At 50.6% G+C, this 15651-nt stretch overlaps 1 protein-coding gene across 8 annotated transcripts in view; it reads right to left on the bottom strand.

Moving 5' to 3' along the window:
• Positions 1–15353, bottom strand: part of ATG16L1 (autophagy related 16 like 1) — a 32667-nt gene extending 17314 nt beyond the window's left edge. For 7 of the 8 annotated variants that reach the window (XM_036766753.1, XM_036766754.1, XM_036766757.1 and 4 more), the window contains exons 1-7: positions 15068–15353; positions 11014–11107; positions 10696–10801; positions 10525–10598; positions 10185–10436; positions 5119–5184; positions 640–726 (exon numbers count right to left, since the gene is read on the bottom strand). In XM_036766753.1, coding sequence (XP_036622648.1) covers positions 640–726; positions 5119–5184; positions 10185–10436; positions 10525–10598; positions 10696–10801; positions 11014–11107; positions 15068–15182 — 794 coding nt within the window. In that variant the 5' untranslated portion in view covers positions 15183–15353. The remainder of the gene's footprint in view (positions 1–639; positions 727–5118; positions 5185–10184; positions 10437–10524; positions 10599–10695; positions 10802–11013; positions 11108–15067) is intronic. The other variant, XM_036766760.1, reaches the window with a different exon arrangement.
• Between the last annotated feature and the right edge of the window lie 298 nt (positions 15354–15651).

Here is a 15651-nt window from a genome sequence, read left to right as displayed (position 1 = left end):
AGGACAGGTTTAAACCTTGTGAACAGTCCCCTCCCTCCCCCAAATCATCAACACAGTCCACACAAAAAGCAATCTAGGACAACACCCTACCCCTAAGCCCCAAACCCCACTGAGGAGAAACAATATAGCACAGAATGAGAACCAGAAAATGCATGTGGGGGAAGGCGAGAGGGAAGACCCAGCCGGGAAGAAGCACATGTCTCATTACATGTCAAGAAATAAGCTTTTCCTAACATGAAACAAATCTGCTCTTGGTTTCAACCTGCAGGAATTCTGGCCATTCCTAAATACTCTGCAACGAAATGGTCCATGTGACTATGCCTCCATTAGGCAAAGCTGCGCCATTTTCTAGGCTGTTACGATTTCACTAGAAACACCAACAAACTTGAAGAAGGTGACAAAATTTGACCTACTCCCAGCTACCAGTCTGGCCTGTGCCAGCCACAAATTCCTTCATACGTCTCCCGTGTAACACGGAACACAAGAGGTGGCAGACCCTCGGCACTGCTGACCCCTCCTGCCACCCTCGCTCCATTCAGTCCAACAATGGCTTCTTTTACTTCCAAAATGTACACTCGGCCTCCCGAAGGGGGCACAAAAAAGGACCTTCCTTTCCCTCCCGACACACAGCGTGCTTACGTGGCTGTCCGGCTGACCGCTCGAATGGGCGACGTCTCCTCGGCCGCATCTGAAGCTTCGTCCACAAGCACTTCTATGTCATCATCCCTGGAGAAGGATGGGAACGTTTCTACTTGGTGAATTGCCTAGTGGCAGCCCCACCACGATTGTCTTCTACGAATCCCACTATGCTTTCTCATCCATCAGCAATCTCTATAACTAGGCTGCACTGTAAACACTATGTGGAAATGGCCTAAGTAATCACTGACAGCTGAAATCGAGTCCAGGGTTCCATGGAAACACCTCCCTTCAAAGCAAGTTTCTGGCTCCTTCGCACATTCACACCACTAGTCTCCTTGGAGTGCCACGCAAGGCTATAGCCAGACCAGGCATTGCATGAGAATCGGTCTTATCCAGTTCCCAGGAAAGGGGAGGGTGGTGGGTGAGATAAACAACAATCTGTCACAAAGAACAACCCCTAGCTGAAGCCCACGAAATGGTGGCCTTGGGAATGACTCCATGCACAGAAGCTAAACTACAAATGAGAAGGCAGGCTGCGGAGAAGAGGAAACATGGGCAAGGATCTGCCAAGCATCCTAACCGCTTGCTGAAGGTAAAAGAGAACAAGTCAACAGACAGAGGGTCAGTGAAGTCAAAGGAAGTACCTACATGGGTACTGCCTTGGAAAGAGTGAGCCGAAACCTAAAAGCCACTCAGACTTCACTCTCAATAGTCTTTATGTTGACATGAGTGTATGAATTCCTAGCCCTTCAAAGGAAAATTCCAGGCCAGGATTTGCTGCCAAGTATGACCTCTCTGTGCCTCAGTCTATTCATTTGTAAAACAGGTGTGTAAGTCTAAAGGGGACTTGTGCCAGGAAGCACCGGCCCCCAAGGAGCCAATCAGTGGCCTCAGAGCTCTACTTTCACACAGCCAAGGGGATGCCGAAGGTCATTCCTCCCAGAGGAGCTGCTGTATTTATCACTCCTAATTTTTTCTGTGTTGAGGAAGGTGTTATTTTTAATCTAATCCCCCCTCCTTCCCCCGAAAACAACCCAAAGTGCTTCGTTCTTATAGGCCTCCTGCTGGGGGCAGCCTCTGTAGGGGAGGGAAAGTAAAAGAATGAAAAGAGGATCTCATCTACTCTAGCCAAGTCCATGAGAACATGAAGAAGAGATCTGCCCTCTGTGCTTTGTGGTATCCTGACCTCCAGAGCAGGGGCGCTTCAAGAATCCTGGAAGATTTTCTTCTCTGTGGCCCTCTTCCAAAGCAGCCACAATTGGAGGTGGGGGGACACGGGGATCACATGGTGCTGACCCCTAGTATCCTTGTGGCCCTGGGCAAGCCATTTTCCTTAGTCTCTTTATTTGGAAAGTGTCTTGTGGGACAGTGTATGCCATCAGTTTTAGAGCTTGAAGGAACATGAGGCCACCTCACTCAACCCCTTCTTTTGACAGGTGAAGAGGCCTGGCCACACAGATGACTCACCCGACATCACCAAGGGGGTCACAGAATGCATTTGCCAACCTTAAACCTGCCACCAAAACGAAGTTACTATTATTTTATAAAGACCCTACTGATTATGGAAGAGAGCCTACACATGCCAGGGCCTGACCCATGGTGGCAGAATGGCACACATCATTATTGGACATGGCAAGTCAGGTCCACGTGGGCCGTGCTGACTTAACTTTGTGGGGAGTAGATCACTTCTCTAGATTTGATGACTTCTGAAATGATTTGTGGAGCACTGAAGGCCATACCAAAGTCTCTGTATTTAATTCCATCAATCATGAAGGATCTGCTTCATCAATTAGACTTCCAACATGGCTGAAGAAGACTTAGGTCCTGAAGACACACCTTTAAGAGATGAGGCCAAACATCCAGCCAACGCACTCCCGCTGCAGCTGGAAGCACCCATCCCATTCTGACCTGCCACACAATACTGGGAAGAACGCTGAATAGGAAGGGGATGCAAAGAATAGAAAATGGACTAAGACAAAGGATAGTTAGGAGATGCCCAGAGGTACTTAAAGAAACCTACGGTCCTGAACTTCTTTGTCTCTGAGTCCCACTACCCAGCAGAAGCCTGCACACAGCAGGGAAAGGAGGGCAGCCTGATGATGAGAGCCACAAACATTTAGGGGAGGGGGAAAGGGGCCCTCAAGCCCTTGCATATACTGAAGGAAAAGCCCTGCACGCGAGCAAAGTTTCATGGCCGAAGGTTTGGTTTAAAAGGTGCTTTAAAGCTATTTTGTTATTTCTGAAGCATGCATCTGCTCCCCAAAGTTACCCTCGAGAGGTCAGTACAAAAGCAAAGCCGTTTTCAGCCTTATCTGCGATGACACAGGCACTAAGATACAGGTGATGTCCTGCTATTTAAAAGAACACCCAGCTCGAAGGCTGGCCAATGTGTGCAGGGCTGAGAGGGAGGATGGGCAGCTTCTCACTGTTTCTGCTCGTTACCTCTTAAAGGTCCCCGCAGACTCCATGCTTTCCTACTCTTCCCAACAATCTTTCTGCCTGCTGACGGGGACCTCCTGATGCCTATCAGGGGCAGTGAAGGGCCGAGCTCGCCACAGAAGTTTTCTCTCCTTCTCTTTTCTGTATCTGCTTCCCTTCCTGTAAGTTGTTTCAAGGTACTGTTCCTCTGCTAACTGCTGTACCAAAGGGCCAAACATAGGAACACCTGAAGCTCCTGAGATCATGGTACAATTGTCCTCAGCTCCTACTGCTTCGGGCCTACCCCTGGGTAGGTGGCACAGAACTAGAAATGCTCTCAGCATATTACAGGGGAGGATCTGTTCTCATCTCCCATCCCCCTTAAAATCAGGACGCATTAATCAAATAATAACTTCTGGGGAGGGAAAAAGTCCTCCCCTCCCCCTTCTCATTGAGACCAAGGAGGATGATCTTGGGAAGACAAGTGAAAACTGCTGTGGTTGAGGAACTTATCCTCTGAATCGTTTCCCATGGACAGAGTGACTACCTGCTTAGCTTCCTGCCGATGCTAGTCATGCATTTTAAGACTGGAAAAGCCAGATTCCAAGCACAAGCCGAATAGATTCCAGGTCGAGCAGAGGAAAGGGAGGGTGTGGTCAGGAGCTGGCTGTCTGAGTGAAGGCCGCAATGACCAGAGGTGGCATCCGGGGAGGGTTTCTGGCTTTTGAGAAAGGACAGTGAGGGAATCAGGCTAGCTGGGCCCCAGTGCCTGCCTTTGCTACACTTTTCACTGCTCAGGCCTGGAGAAGAGGTGCTGGGAAGTCCAGGCTCTTCCTCCCCACTCAGCTCTACATTAACATCTATTTCCAGCACTGAAAGTGACCAAAGTCAAAATCCTGTGTGGCCATTGTGGGAAAGGGAGATGCCCAGGCCAGGCTGGTGGAGAAGCAGCTTGCCTGATGGCCCATCCTTCTCCCTAGTGGCCTTCACAAGGTGGAAGACGGTCACTGCTGCAGGTTGGTGGCTTTTGACTCTGTCAGCGAAGTTCCTTCCGCTTGTGGCTTTGAGCCAACGGTCACTTCCTCATTTGAAAATACAGAAACACTGATCAATGTCTCTCCTGGAAATTCTGACCATTTTCAAAGAATTTGAAGAAAATGGTGCTGGTGTCCCTTGGAAATGCCCAGGAAGGATGAAAATGACCACCATGACATAGGGGGTAGGCTAGGGAGAGGAAAAAGCCAAGAATGGACATTTCTAAAAAGTGAGCAGTAAGAACATGCTGAAGGGTTATTTTTCTTCCAAACCAGCCAAGCTCCCTGGCTGGGGAAGGGCTCTTGGGGGCTCCCATTTATGCTGGAAGACCCAGCAGAAACCCTGCCGGGGAACCTACTTCAGAACACGGAGATTCCGGCAGCACCCCTTCCCCTTCCCATCCATCCGCAAGGACAACGGGGCAGCTCCTGATGTCCCATTCTCCCCAGTTTCTAAGGTGGGGGCAGAACGGACCTGGTGACAAGCAGAACCAGGAGGTTCTAGTATTTCTACAATAACTTTCCTGCAAGAGCTGCAAGCCTTGAAACAACACACATGTTAAGACAGCGGACAAGAGCTGGGCTTTATTTAAATGCATATTGTAAAAAATAGAAACAAAGACCCAGGTGGTCTCAGTTAGGGAAAGGAGTTGGCCAACAGTGGGGCCTCCATTTGGGGATTTTTTAAAAGCCAGAAATGAAACCCACCCGGAAGCAGTACCGGCAATCCTTTCTCCTTTTCCACCACCTGCCTTCCCGTGGGACCCCTCCATCAGGGTGCTAACCCCTCCCCGCCCCGCCCGGTAGCTCAAGAATAGCAATCACAACCTATCACTGGGCTTTGGCTAAAGGGCCACTAGGATAGGGTGAACAGAGGCACGAGGACACCTCCCCTATGCCCCACCCCGGACCCTGACATCCAAGCCTCAGTCAACAGGCTGCAGGGTGAGGGCATAGACAGAGGTGGGATGAGGGGACGGGCAGAGCAGGCAGCCAGGCTGCTCTGCCCACTGCCTGGGACACTTACGGTTCTACAGGCAACGGTTCCTTGGCAGCTTCTGCGAGCTCCTTCTGCAGCCGGGCCTGGCGGCGTCTAGAAAAACGGCCACAGCATTAAAAACAAGCCCTTTTGTAAGGAGAGCTCCATTCTGTGCCTGCAGGGAGCTCACTGTTTCTATGAAAGCAACTGGGAAAGTACAGACAGCAGAAAGAACTGCTCCGGGGCCGAAACACTCACACAGGCATGCACGTGGCATGCGTGCTCCCTCTCCCCCACCTCAAATCCAACACATACCTGACTCACTCCCTTTACCAGCAAAGACAGGATTGGACTGGGAGAAATGAAGCCAAAGAGAAGCCGTGTGACTTGGTAGTGAGGGAAGAGCTGGCTTTGACCCTGGGTGTCCACAACATCATACCCATGCCAAGGAACAAAGCAGCTCTGACGTGCCTCTCACATTTCCCTCTGCCCAGCACAGATGAGGAGAAATGATAAGGCCTGTGGGTAAAGCAGCCCCTCCTCTCCAGCCACCTTCTCCAGCGCCGGCCAGCTCATCACATCCAAGCCCTGGCCTTCTGCAGGATCTGCTGAGAGCCTCCCCCACCCCTGACTCTGTCCCCTCTTCCTTCTCCTCCCTCCAATCCGCCCAGGCTTTTCCCTGCTCCCTTTAAAAAGCCCTTCCAGTCCCACTGCCTCCCAGCTTCTCTAGCCTCTCCCTTCACTCTGATGGCCAGACTCATCTTTGTGAAACCATGTTTTCAGCATGTGATGGCCTTGCTCAAACTATGAGGGGCTAGTACACAAAAAAAATTAACAAAAAGTAAGGGGACAGAAAGACCAGGTTAAATAACATAAAAAGCAAAGTCAAAGTAGGAGTACCATGTTATGCTAAAATAAAAATCACAGGAAGCAGTAATATAAAGTAAGCTAATTGGTAATCGATACTTAAGGGTACTTTAACTGTACAAATAACTACTTTCAAAAATGGGGAAATAAAAACACCTGGGATGGGTCTTTACTACCACGCCAACCAGGCTGAATTGCCTTCACCTGGCTTTCCAATCTCCCGGGAGCCAAATGCATGACCCTGGGCAAGTCAATCCTGTGTTTCCTTACCTACAAAATGAGGATGATACCACCACTTACTTTCCAGGGTTGTGAAGATAAAATTAGGTAATATTTATAAAGTGCTTTTCAAACTGCAAAGTCTTCTATAAATACTAGCCATTAATTTGAATGATCATGCTGAAGAAATGTCCAAGGGAGTGGGGTGGGGAACTTTGCCAGTTTGGTCCTCTCTCTCAATTCAATAAACATTCAAGTGCCTGCTATGTACCAGGCACTGTTCTAAGCTCTAAGCTAGAAAGGGACTCAGAACAAAGTTAAATTAATAATACTGCTTCTGGCAGACTTGTGCCTAAAACATTTGGAGGAGTCTTTATTTTTCTTTGATACTGGTCTCCCAAACTAGACTCCTGATGGGGGGGTGGGGGTGGGACAGGGCCCCTACTTTATGACTTCTAGTCCCTGCACTCAGTAAAGACTTTCCCATCAGCACTGCTGCTGGTCCAGAGTTACCTGTGAGCTTAGCTAGGATCACACGGGTGAGGGCAGGTCCACTGGGCCTTCAGGAGGAGGCTGACAGGCCAAAAGGCCTAAGGTTACCTTCCCAACGTCTGATCATAAAGGGAATCAACAGCCATGGCAGGTTTTCTCTCCCCTATGCCCCTCGTACCCGGCTGGCTGCCTGACTACAACCTGACATCTGGGTGGGCTTCGTGCAGGCCCTGGCACAGACCCATGGGCCAAAGCTGCCTGGGGCGCTATCAGCCTCCTTTGCCATGGCCTGCTTGATAGCTCACTCTTCTTTCCCAGCGTGACTCTGCTCACTTCCCCTCCCACAAACAGGCTCTCGCTCTCATCAAGAACACAGAACAAAGTAAAACCACAAAAGGCTCACCCTGAGGATGTGGTTAGGCAGGAGAGCAGCTGCTAAAAGCCACCTGTTTCACTTACCGAGTAAGGATATCAAGGCGGCTTAGCTAGTGAAGCCAGGCCTTAACCCTACTAAATATTAACAGGCCTCTTTTTCTTAGGCCTATGGAGGCAGAGCCCAGGTTCTGAGATTGGTTTACAGAACAATCTGCCCCCCTGGGGCAGGAATTCATCTCACTTACATTTGGGTTGATGTCAATTATTAATGCTAAGTATGATTTCAGGCTGCCCTCTTTAACTGCTTTGGAGGTCCAAAGCAGAATTAACCCTTGGTGAGGCATCAGCTTTCCCTAAAACGTGGCCAAAAACCCTGTGATGACAGGGTAACAATTTTCTTTGGTGAGAGAGAGGATTGTGTCTAAACCTCTGGATATAAAAAGGTGTAAAATTCACAGGGGAAGTTGGTCCAAGGATGGTAACTTCCCTCAATTACATCGATTCTGGTAAGGAAGAACTGAGGTACTACTGAAAGGGCTTGAGGATGAGGATGAGGGAAAACAAGGCCAACTTCTTTTTGAATGAAGCTGTCATTTCACTGGGCATAGCGAATTTCTTCTATCACTGTGGTGCAGGCTCTCCAAGCTCCCTGGGGCCTAGAGAGAGGTTAAGCAGGTTGCCCAGGCTCAGTCATAGGTCACTGAGCTAGTAGGTGGTAGAGGAAGGCCAAGAACAGAGGTCTTCCTGAGTCACGTCTCGGTCTTTCTGGCTCTATGACCTGCTGCCTCCTGACCCAACCATGATGGAAGCCAGAGTAAGTTGGGAAGGATGAACAAAGAGCACGGTGTGGCCCTATGAGAATATCAGCAACATGAAAGGTTACAAGGACCACAGGCTGGAGGCCATGAACACTAAAGATCACAGAGAGACAAACAAAAAAGTGACGCTGGGATTGAGTGGAAGATCAAATAAGACGCAGACCCTGCTACTAGGGGTGGATGGGACAGTGACAATAGCCACAGAAAGGAGACTCACACCCTCCACAATCTGTCTGGCCACCTCTCCAATATAACTGAGTGCTCTCCCCAGCAGCCAATCTGGCCGAGGCTTTGGGCAAGCAGCCATTCAGACCGAGTTCCCTTCCCACAGGGCTAGAGTGGAATATGTCCCATGACGTTTCATTTTTGCCTGCTCCCCAGTGCCTGCACAAAGTTTGCTGAAGTGAAGGCAGAACTACTCAACTCTTAATCATGCTTCTGTTGTTCTCTGACAAGGAAAATGATTTTTGCATAGGGAAAAATGAAACAAAAAGGGTTAGCAGAGAGCTGAAGCTCAAACTGAGTTGGGAGACTGTGACAAATCATCTAGCTGCCATCAAAGAATTCAGGTCTTTGAATGCAGACAAAACTCTGACCCAGGCTAAGGACCTACTCTGCTCCAGGCATCACGCTAAGCTAAGCTCGAGGGAGACAAAGAAGAGAATGGAAAGGACTGGCAGATGGGACTACTGAGCCCTGGCATGGTGTCTGTGAAGAAGAGGAGGAGGTCCTAAAAGACTGGAGAAAGGCAGTTTGTCTCCATTTTTAGAAAAGGAAAGAAGATCAAGGTTGCAGTAACCCTGATAACTTTTATTCCTGGAAAAATTCTAGGTCACATTATTAAAAGGATGGTTTGGGAGCATTTAGAAGGGCCCAGGATAGCTGCAGGTGCTGAGGTCGGGTAGCAGCCACAGGCACACTTGGCCTATGTGGATTGCAGCCAAGCACTTGACAAAGTATCTCCTGGTACCAGCACGGACAAGAGGGAGAGATGCTGGCTAGATGACAACAATGATGTATCCTGGAGACTGACTGAATGGCTGAAGCTAAAGGTTATTCATTAGTGGACTGAGACAAACTTGGAGGAGTGCCCATATTGGAGTGTCCAAGGGACCTATTCCTGACCCTGTGTTGTTCAACGTCCTTAGGTTTGGATGAAGGTGTACCACAATCTCATCTGTACCATCAAAACTGCAGGTGACACAAAACTCAAGAGCCTAGAACATAGGGCCAAATCCAAAGGATGTCTCTTAATAGGACCTCAAAATATAAGATGGGGGAGGTGTGAGACCCAGAATTCACATGAAAAAGATGGAGGGTAGAGGTGGGTCAGATATGATGATGGTGGTCAGATGAGATGTGGCAGCTAAATATACACACCCTCCCCCCGCCACGCTGCCTTAGCAGCAGAGGTAATGACAAAAAGGGAGAAGACAGTTTTGCCATATTTGGTCCTAGTCAGGGTATACCTGCTTAACACAGCCTTACTGCTAAGGCTTCATTTCCATTCTAGCTTCCGTGACATTTAAAGATAAACAATGAGAAACTGGCCAAACTTGAGAGGATGGCAAGGCTGACTGCCACAAAAGGAGAAGCTGAAGGCCCTGAGGACATTTTGTAGGGCCCAGGGCACAGAAGGCTGAGGCAGATGCAGAGACCTGTCCTCAAGTATCTGAGGAGTCATCACAAGGAAGAGAGATCTGATTTGTGGTGCCCAGAAGGAAGAAGTAGGAAGATCAGATATAATTTACAGAGAGAGATTTAGGCTCATGTCACACACAACTTCTCCACACTCAGAATGCTCCCCAAGTGTCTTGGGCTTTTGATCACTGGTGGTTCTGAGGGAGGCTAGATGACCATGTAGTTGGGATCTTAGAATGGGGGTTCTCAATCAAGTACAGGCTGCAATAGATGGTCTCTGAGGTCCTCTCCTACTCTGAGATTCTGTAGAACTTGTGGGTTTGGGGTAAAGAATAAAAGGCATACTATTGTTAGGTATTACGAAGAATCTCCGGTATCCGTAAAATACAGAACGTCTAAATGGAATCCATTAGTTTCCTAGAACGTGCCTAATAAACCTGATAAGTGCTCTGGAGAAGTCACTGCCTGGGGAGGTTCCAGAAAGCTGACTTAAAAAAAAAAAATCACCCCATGCTTAAAAGTAATAAAATGTCAGTTGGCTTTTGAAAACCATTAGTTTCTGTTAGTGTGAAAATACAATGAGCAAGTCAAAAAAGGAAAGTGAATTTCCTGGTGCTTTCCGGAAGTTGAGCACCAGGAAAGCCTTCCTGTGTACTCCTCTTGGTTAAGAACGAAAAGCCTCCCAACATCAAGACGTCTCACCGGGAATCCTTTTCATTTTCTGCATTGAGACGATTGGCCTCCTGGGCCTTCTCAGCCATCCAGCGAGTGACCAGCTCTTGGTTGTCCTCAGTGGTCTTCCTCAGTTTCTCTTCTAAGGCAGTAAAGGTGATCTGCAGGGCATCATATTCATCCTTGAGTGTTTGGTTGGCTCTTTCGAGGTCCTGCAGCTTATTTCGAAGTTCTTGGCACTCAGTTTCCAGCTCACTGATTTTCTGCAAACATTCGGCAATTCTGGAAGTACACCAAGGCAAACAAGAGGAGATAAGCAAGAGGTGGGTCCCAACTGCTGGATCTCTGGGAAAGAAGTATTTCCACTTACTTTGCTTCATTCATCTGCATCTCCCGGTCCTTCTGCTGCATCTGGTTATTTAGATCGATCACCGACTGAGCTAACTGGGGGACAAAGACATTTATTGAAAATTATTGGTTGGCCTTCTGTCACATGACTCCCCTCCCTTCTACCACGAGCCAAGCAGACAGATGTCCTCACCTCCCCACGTTTTTTATGTAATTCAGTTAATTCTTCTTGATGTTTAATCCTCAGCTGGGCCATTTCTTGTAGCTGAGCATCATTCCACACGCCATCATGTCCTGGACTAAGATCCCAGAAATAAGCCAAGGGAGAGAGTATTAGATCAAGGCTCCCTTGGGATCTAACTGAAATAACAGAATAGCCATGTCCCAATCGTTGAAATGATCCAGAACCCTTTGACCACTTCCAAACTAGAATCGAAATGAATGAATCTCTGGACTGGCAGAAAAAGGAACCAATTTCCCAAAGGAGAGATGCCTGATCATTGCAGAATACCTGATCTCGTGCCTGCTTTGCAAGTCATATTTTTCCGCTTGTAGTTTGTCAGCCAACACCGACTGAAGATCTGATTTCTCCAGCAACTTATTATCTGTCAGAACAAGAAATTTAAGCATGAGAAGTAAACCCAAAGGCACGCAGCCAGAACTCAACAACGCTCAAATAAACTATGTTTCAAGCTCTTCCTTAAACTCCTCTAAAGGCAGCCAACTGAAACGTGTGGCTACATACCTTTAACAAGGTCAAAGCGGCACTAGGGCATGCCTGATAAGTCCTAAGTAGGCAGAATCTGAATGGCTTTCATTGGAAGCCCAGGTCACAGGCCAAGGAAAGACGTGGAAGCACACTGTATGGATACTCCTCTATCAAGGACAGCAGTAAGAACTGCCTCCCACTTCGGATCCTCACTTGCTCCGCTCCACTCACTTTCCAGCTGCCAAGTACAGCCAGCCCTGGACGCAGACCTTTCTAGTCCCAGTACAGCGATTGCCCTTAAACAGTAATACTGCTGTCCCCTGACTGGGCCAGTAACAGAAAGGCTCCAGGTCATAGGGTCACGGCTCTGGAGATGCAAGGGACTTAAGGGGCCATCAAGTTTAACTCCCTCATTTTACAGGTGAGTAAACTGAGGGCTGGGACAGGTAAAAGAATCGCATCAGGCCACAAGGGCAGGCGAGGAAGAGGTAGGACTGAGACTTGGATCTCCAAGACCCAAGCCAAAACCTCAGGTCTTCCCATCCCAGCTCCCTGAAGCAGCGCTTCTCCCCTTCGATTCTGCTACTTTCAAGCTGGTGCCAGTTACCAGATAGGAATGATAGAAAACTCTCACAACAAAACTGATTTTTAATTAAAAACAACAAAAACAAAATAACCTCTCCATTACCTTCCAGCTCTAATTTCATACACGGCACCGTGCGTGCATGTGTGTGACAGGACAGACAGGCATTTATTAAGCGCCTACTATGTGTCAGGCACAAATATAATTTCATTTGATCCTCACCATAACCCTGGGAGGCAGTTGGCTATTACCCTGCGCATTCTGCAGTGAAGAAACTGACGCAGACAGAAGCTAAAACGACTTGCCCAGGCTCACGCAGCTAGTTAGCGTCTGAGGCTGGATTAGAACTCAGGTCTTCTCGACTGCAGGCTCAGCACTGTCTCCACTATACCATCAGGGGCCATGAAATCACCATTACAGATCTCAGCCCTCCTGGGAGCTGGGACTTAACCTGCTGGGGGCTCCTTACCCTAATGAGGGGCTTCACCCAGACGGTGTTCTGGCTTATTTTTACGCATTAACTTCTCGGGCGCTTTGACCTTAACTCCACGGGCCCACAGTCCCAGTCAACAATGTGTCTTTTTGCAACCTCAGTCGATCATTCACTATTCTCATCAAAGCCATGCGTCTGAAATCAGATTTCACAAGTCTGGCCAAGGGCCCCCTTCCCTGCCATGGCTCTATGACAAACGATGGCAGGGCCAGTGGTAGCCAGTAATTTTAGTAGTACTCAACAGAAACATCTTTAAATGCCCGCAGGTTAGATGATCCTGCATCCATGATACTATTTTAGGTCTTTCAACGGACAAAAATTCTTAGAGCATGTGATGAGGGCCTTTCTAATGGTCCCTTCGATGATGATGATGGAGAAGGCAGAGGGGGTGGGCTCACATAGAGCTCTCTTATTTGCTTCTTCTCAATAAGGGAGGACGACCTGACCAAGAAAGACCACAAGGAATTAGGCAAAGTTGAGGTTTGTCCTGAGGGGGGAAATGCCTATTCCCAAGCTTCTTATATGTCCAGTCTTTCAGGGAAGAGAATGCCCAGAATTAGCATGGCTGCAGCATGCCAGCCACCCTCATAGCCCCCAGTGACAAGCCATATGGCTCCATAAAAACCATCGTCTCTTAAAAGGAAGAGAGCTGGGCTGGCCCGGGGAGGAAGAAACAGAAAACAGGACAGAATCACAGAGCTCAAAGGGGCTTTAAAGACCAGGTACTCCTATGCATCAGATAAGGATTAAGAAATGAAGATCCTAGCTATGAAGTGATGTTGGCTAAGGTCACATAATTGGGCAGCCACAGCAGAGTCAGGCCCCAAACCCAATTCTGGGGCTGCTGTATCTGGGAGGGAACCAGGGCATCCGATGCAAGGACCTGAACAGATATTTCTCATACAACATAGTGACAAGTAGCCAGCTGGGCCCTGCCTGACCTCTTCACCACAGCATCAATGTGATGGGATTTGGGGGCTCAACTGTTCCTTCTGGGGCTGTTAAGAGCTGCAAGGGAGCCCCAGGGCCAGGAGCTGATCACTCCTACCTTAATGCGTAATCAACTCCCTCAAGATTGAGGTGCTACACACAGGGCAAGCTGTTGATTAATTCGAAGAAGAAAACTGATCTAAATTTAATCACTGCCTATGTTGTCTGTAGCACTCTGAGGGGTAAGCAGTACTCAATAAATGCTGATATCAAGGTGTGCAAAAGTCAGTAATTGTCTAATGATGCCTTCAATTAAGTACATAGCAATTTTTTTTTTGCTTAGTCCTAGTGGGGAAAAAGTTAGTTTAGAGTGGATTTTCTTGATCTTTATATACAAAAGTTAAAATCTAATCCTACGTGGTTATTAATAAAAGATTTTTAAACACGACCTTCAAAGGCAGACCACAAATATTTGAAAGTGCAGGAGATATGGAAAAGAATAAACATAAGCTGCTACCAGCAGCAGCGATCACCACCACCATTTATAAAACATCTACTAGGCAGTGCAGCAGAGGACTGGCCTTGGAGTCACCAAGATCTGGGTGAGAGTCTTACCTCTGTGCAACCCTGGGCCAGGCCTCTTAATCACAAAATGCTCTTGGCAGCCTCTACAGACTAAGCGCCCATCTGCACTGGCAGGAGGAGCCTCCACTTCCTGAGCTCCCCACTCTGACTGGGGGGTAGGGGTGCAGGAGTTATCAAGTGTTAGGGTAAGACTGGGGGCCTGGCCTCAGGGAGTTTCTGGTCTAGACAGCCACAGCCTCCCTGGGTGGGTCCTGGCCCAGGGAGACGCCCAGAGGCCAGCGGGGCTTCCTTCCATTGGAGAGCAGCCACAGGGTGCCTCTTTCAGAAGGGGACGGGGCCGCTGGAAGGAGGAGAGAGCAGCGTGAGGAGGGCATTAAGGGTCTCTCTTCTCTTGGCTGGAGCAGAAAGCGAACCCTAGAGTGAATTTTAATGCGCTGTGAACCCTTTTTCCAAGGTTCCTGTAAGTGTTGCCTCATGCTGTTCCGGGTGGAGACGCGGCCCCTGGGCTGGTTCTGATGCTGCGTCTCCTGGCAATGAGGCTTGGGTTTGATTAATGCTCAACAACGCTGCGGGGCGAGCGCAGCCCTGAAGGATCACCGGGGCTCTGAACGTGGGAGCCCGAGCCCGGCGCCCGGGCCAGCACAGAACTTCAGGCCTCTGAGCCCATCTGTCCGGGCGCACGAAGCCAGACCCGGGGTGAACGTCTCCAAAGGCGCCGAGAAAGAAGGGAAATGGAGCGGAGCGGCGGGGCCGCAGCAGCTCAGGTCTGTCATGGAGAGAAGAGCGGGGGCGCGAGGAGCAGCGCGGCCTCACGGCCCCCGGGGCAGCAGCGCTCTGAGGCTTCCAGGCTCGGGCTCCCCTCCGAGCGGCCCGCACTCCCAGGAGCTGCCCCCGCGCCCTCCCGACAGAAGGATCCCCGCCGTGGCTCCATCCTCTATCAGCCCCCGGTCCTTTAGCAGGAGGCCGAGGTGCCGCGCCCCCCCCCGCCCCCGGCACCGCACCTGTCCTGGGGGGATATCTCGCTCTCTAATGCGGGCGTCGCCCCCGCTCCCCCCAATTCGGCCGGCTGTCTCACCCCGGTGGGCGGGGCGGACTCGACCTTTCTTTGGCTCCCCACCCCCGACTAGGAGCCCCGCTGAGGGCAGGCGCTCCTGCTTCCCGTCCTGCCGCGTGATCCCCGAGACCTAAATGACCGAAGCACGTGTGCCGTCTACCGGGGGAGCGGAGATGGAAACTGAGGCCCCAAGGGGCGGGGTGGGGCTCACACTGCGCGATGATCTCCTCGAAGGCCTGCCTCTGGAGCCGGTCCCGCCGCCGCAGCTCCTCCGCGATGTGGCGCTTCCAGCTCGGGAGCCCGGCACCCCGGAGGCCCGTCGACATCGCCGTCACCGCCCCGGGCCCTCGCCGCCCCCTGCCGCCTGCTTCCGGCCGACGTCCACCGCGCCCGCCCCGGCGCCGAGCATCGGGGACGGCGCCGGCTCCGGGTCCGGGTCGGGCCGGGCCGGGACGCGTCTCGGGGCGTCTCTCCCTCTCTCCCTCTCACCTCCGGTAGCAGCTCGCGGGGTGCACAACGGCGGCTTCCGGTCCGCGCCGGAAGCGAAACGAGCGCGCGCCAGGAAGTCCTGCCTCCCCCGCCCTCGACGCCGACGTACGCACGTCATGCCGGGGGAGGGGCGACGTCTCCGGGCGCCCTTCGCAGTCGGGCGGGGGCGGGGCTCCCTCTGCGGCTTTGCCTTCTCCCCTCGAAGCGCTCCAAGCGGAGACCGAGCTTCGCTTCCTGCGCCTGGGATGGGGCCGCCCCTCCCTGAACCGGTATCGGTTCTGCTGCATCCCGCAGACGCGGGCCGCA

This window comes from Trichosurus vulpecula, chromosome 7 (assembly GCF_011100635.1).
Source record: "Trichosurus vulpecula isolate mTriVul1 chromosome 7, mTriVul1.pri, whole genome shotgun sequence".
NCBI lineage: Eukaryota > Metazoa > Chordata > Mammalia > Diprotodontia > Phalangeridae > Trichosurus > Trichosurus vulpecula.
This window is presented reverse-complemented; position numbering and strand designations above follow the sequence as displayed.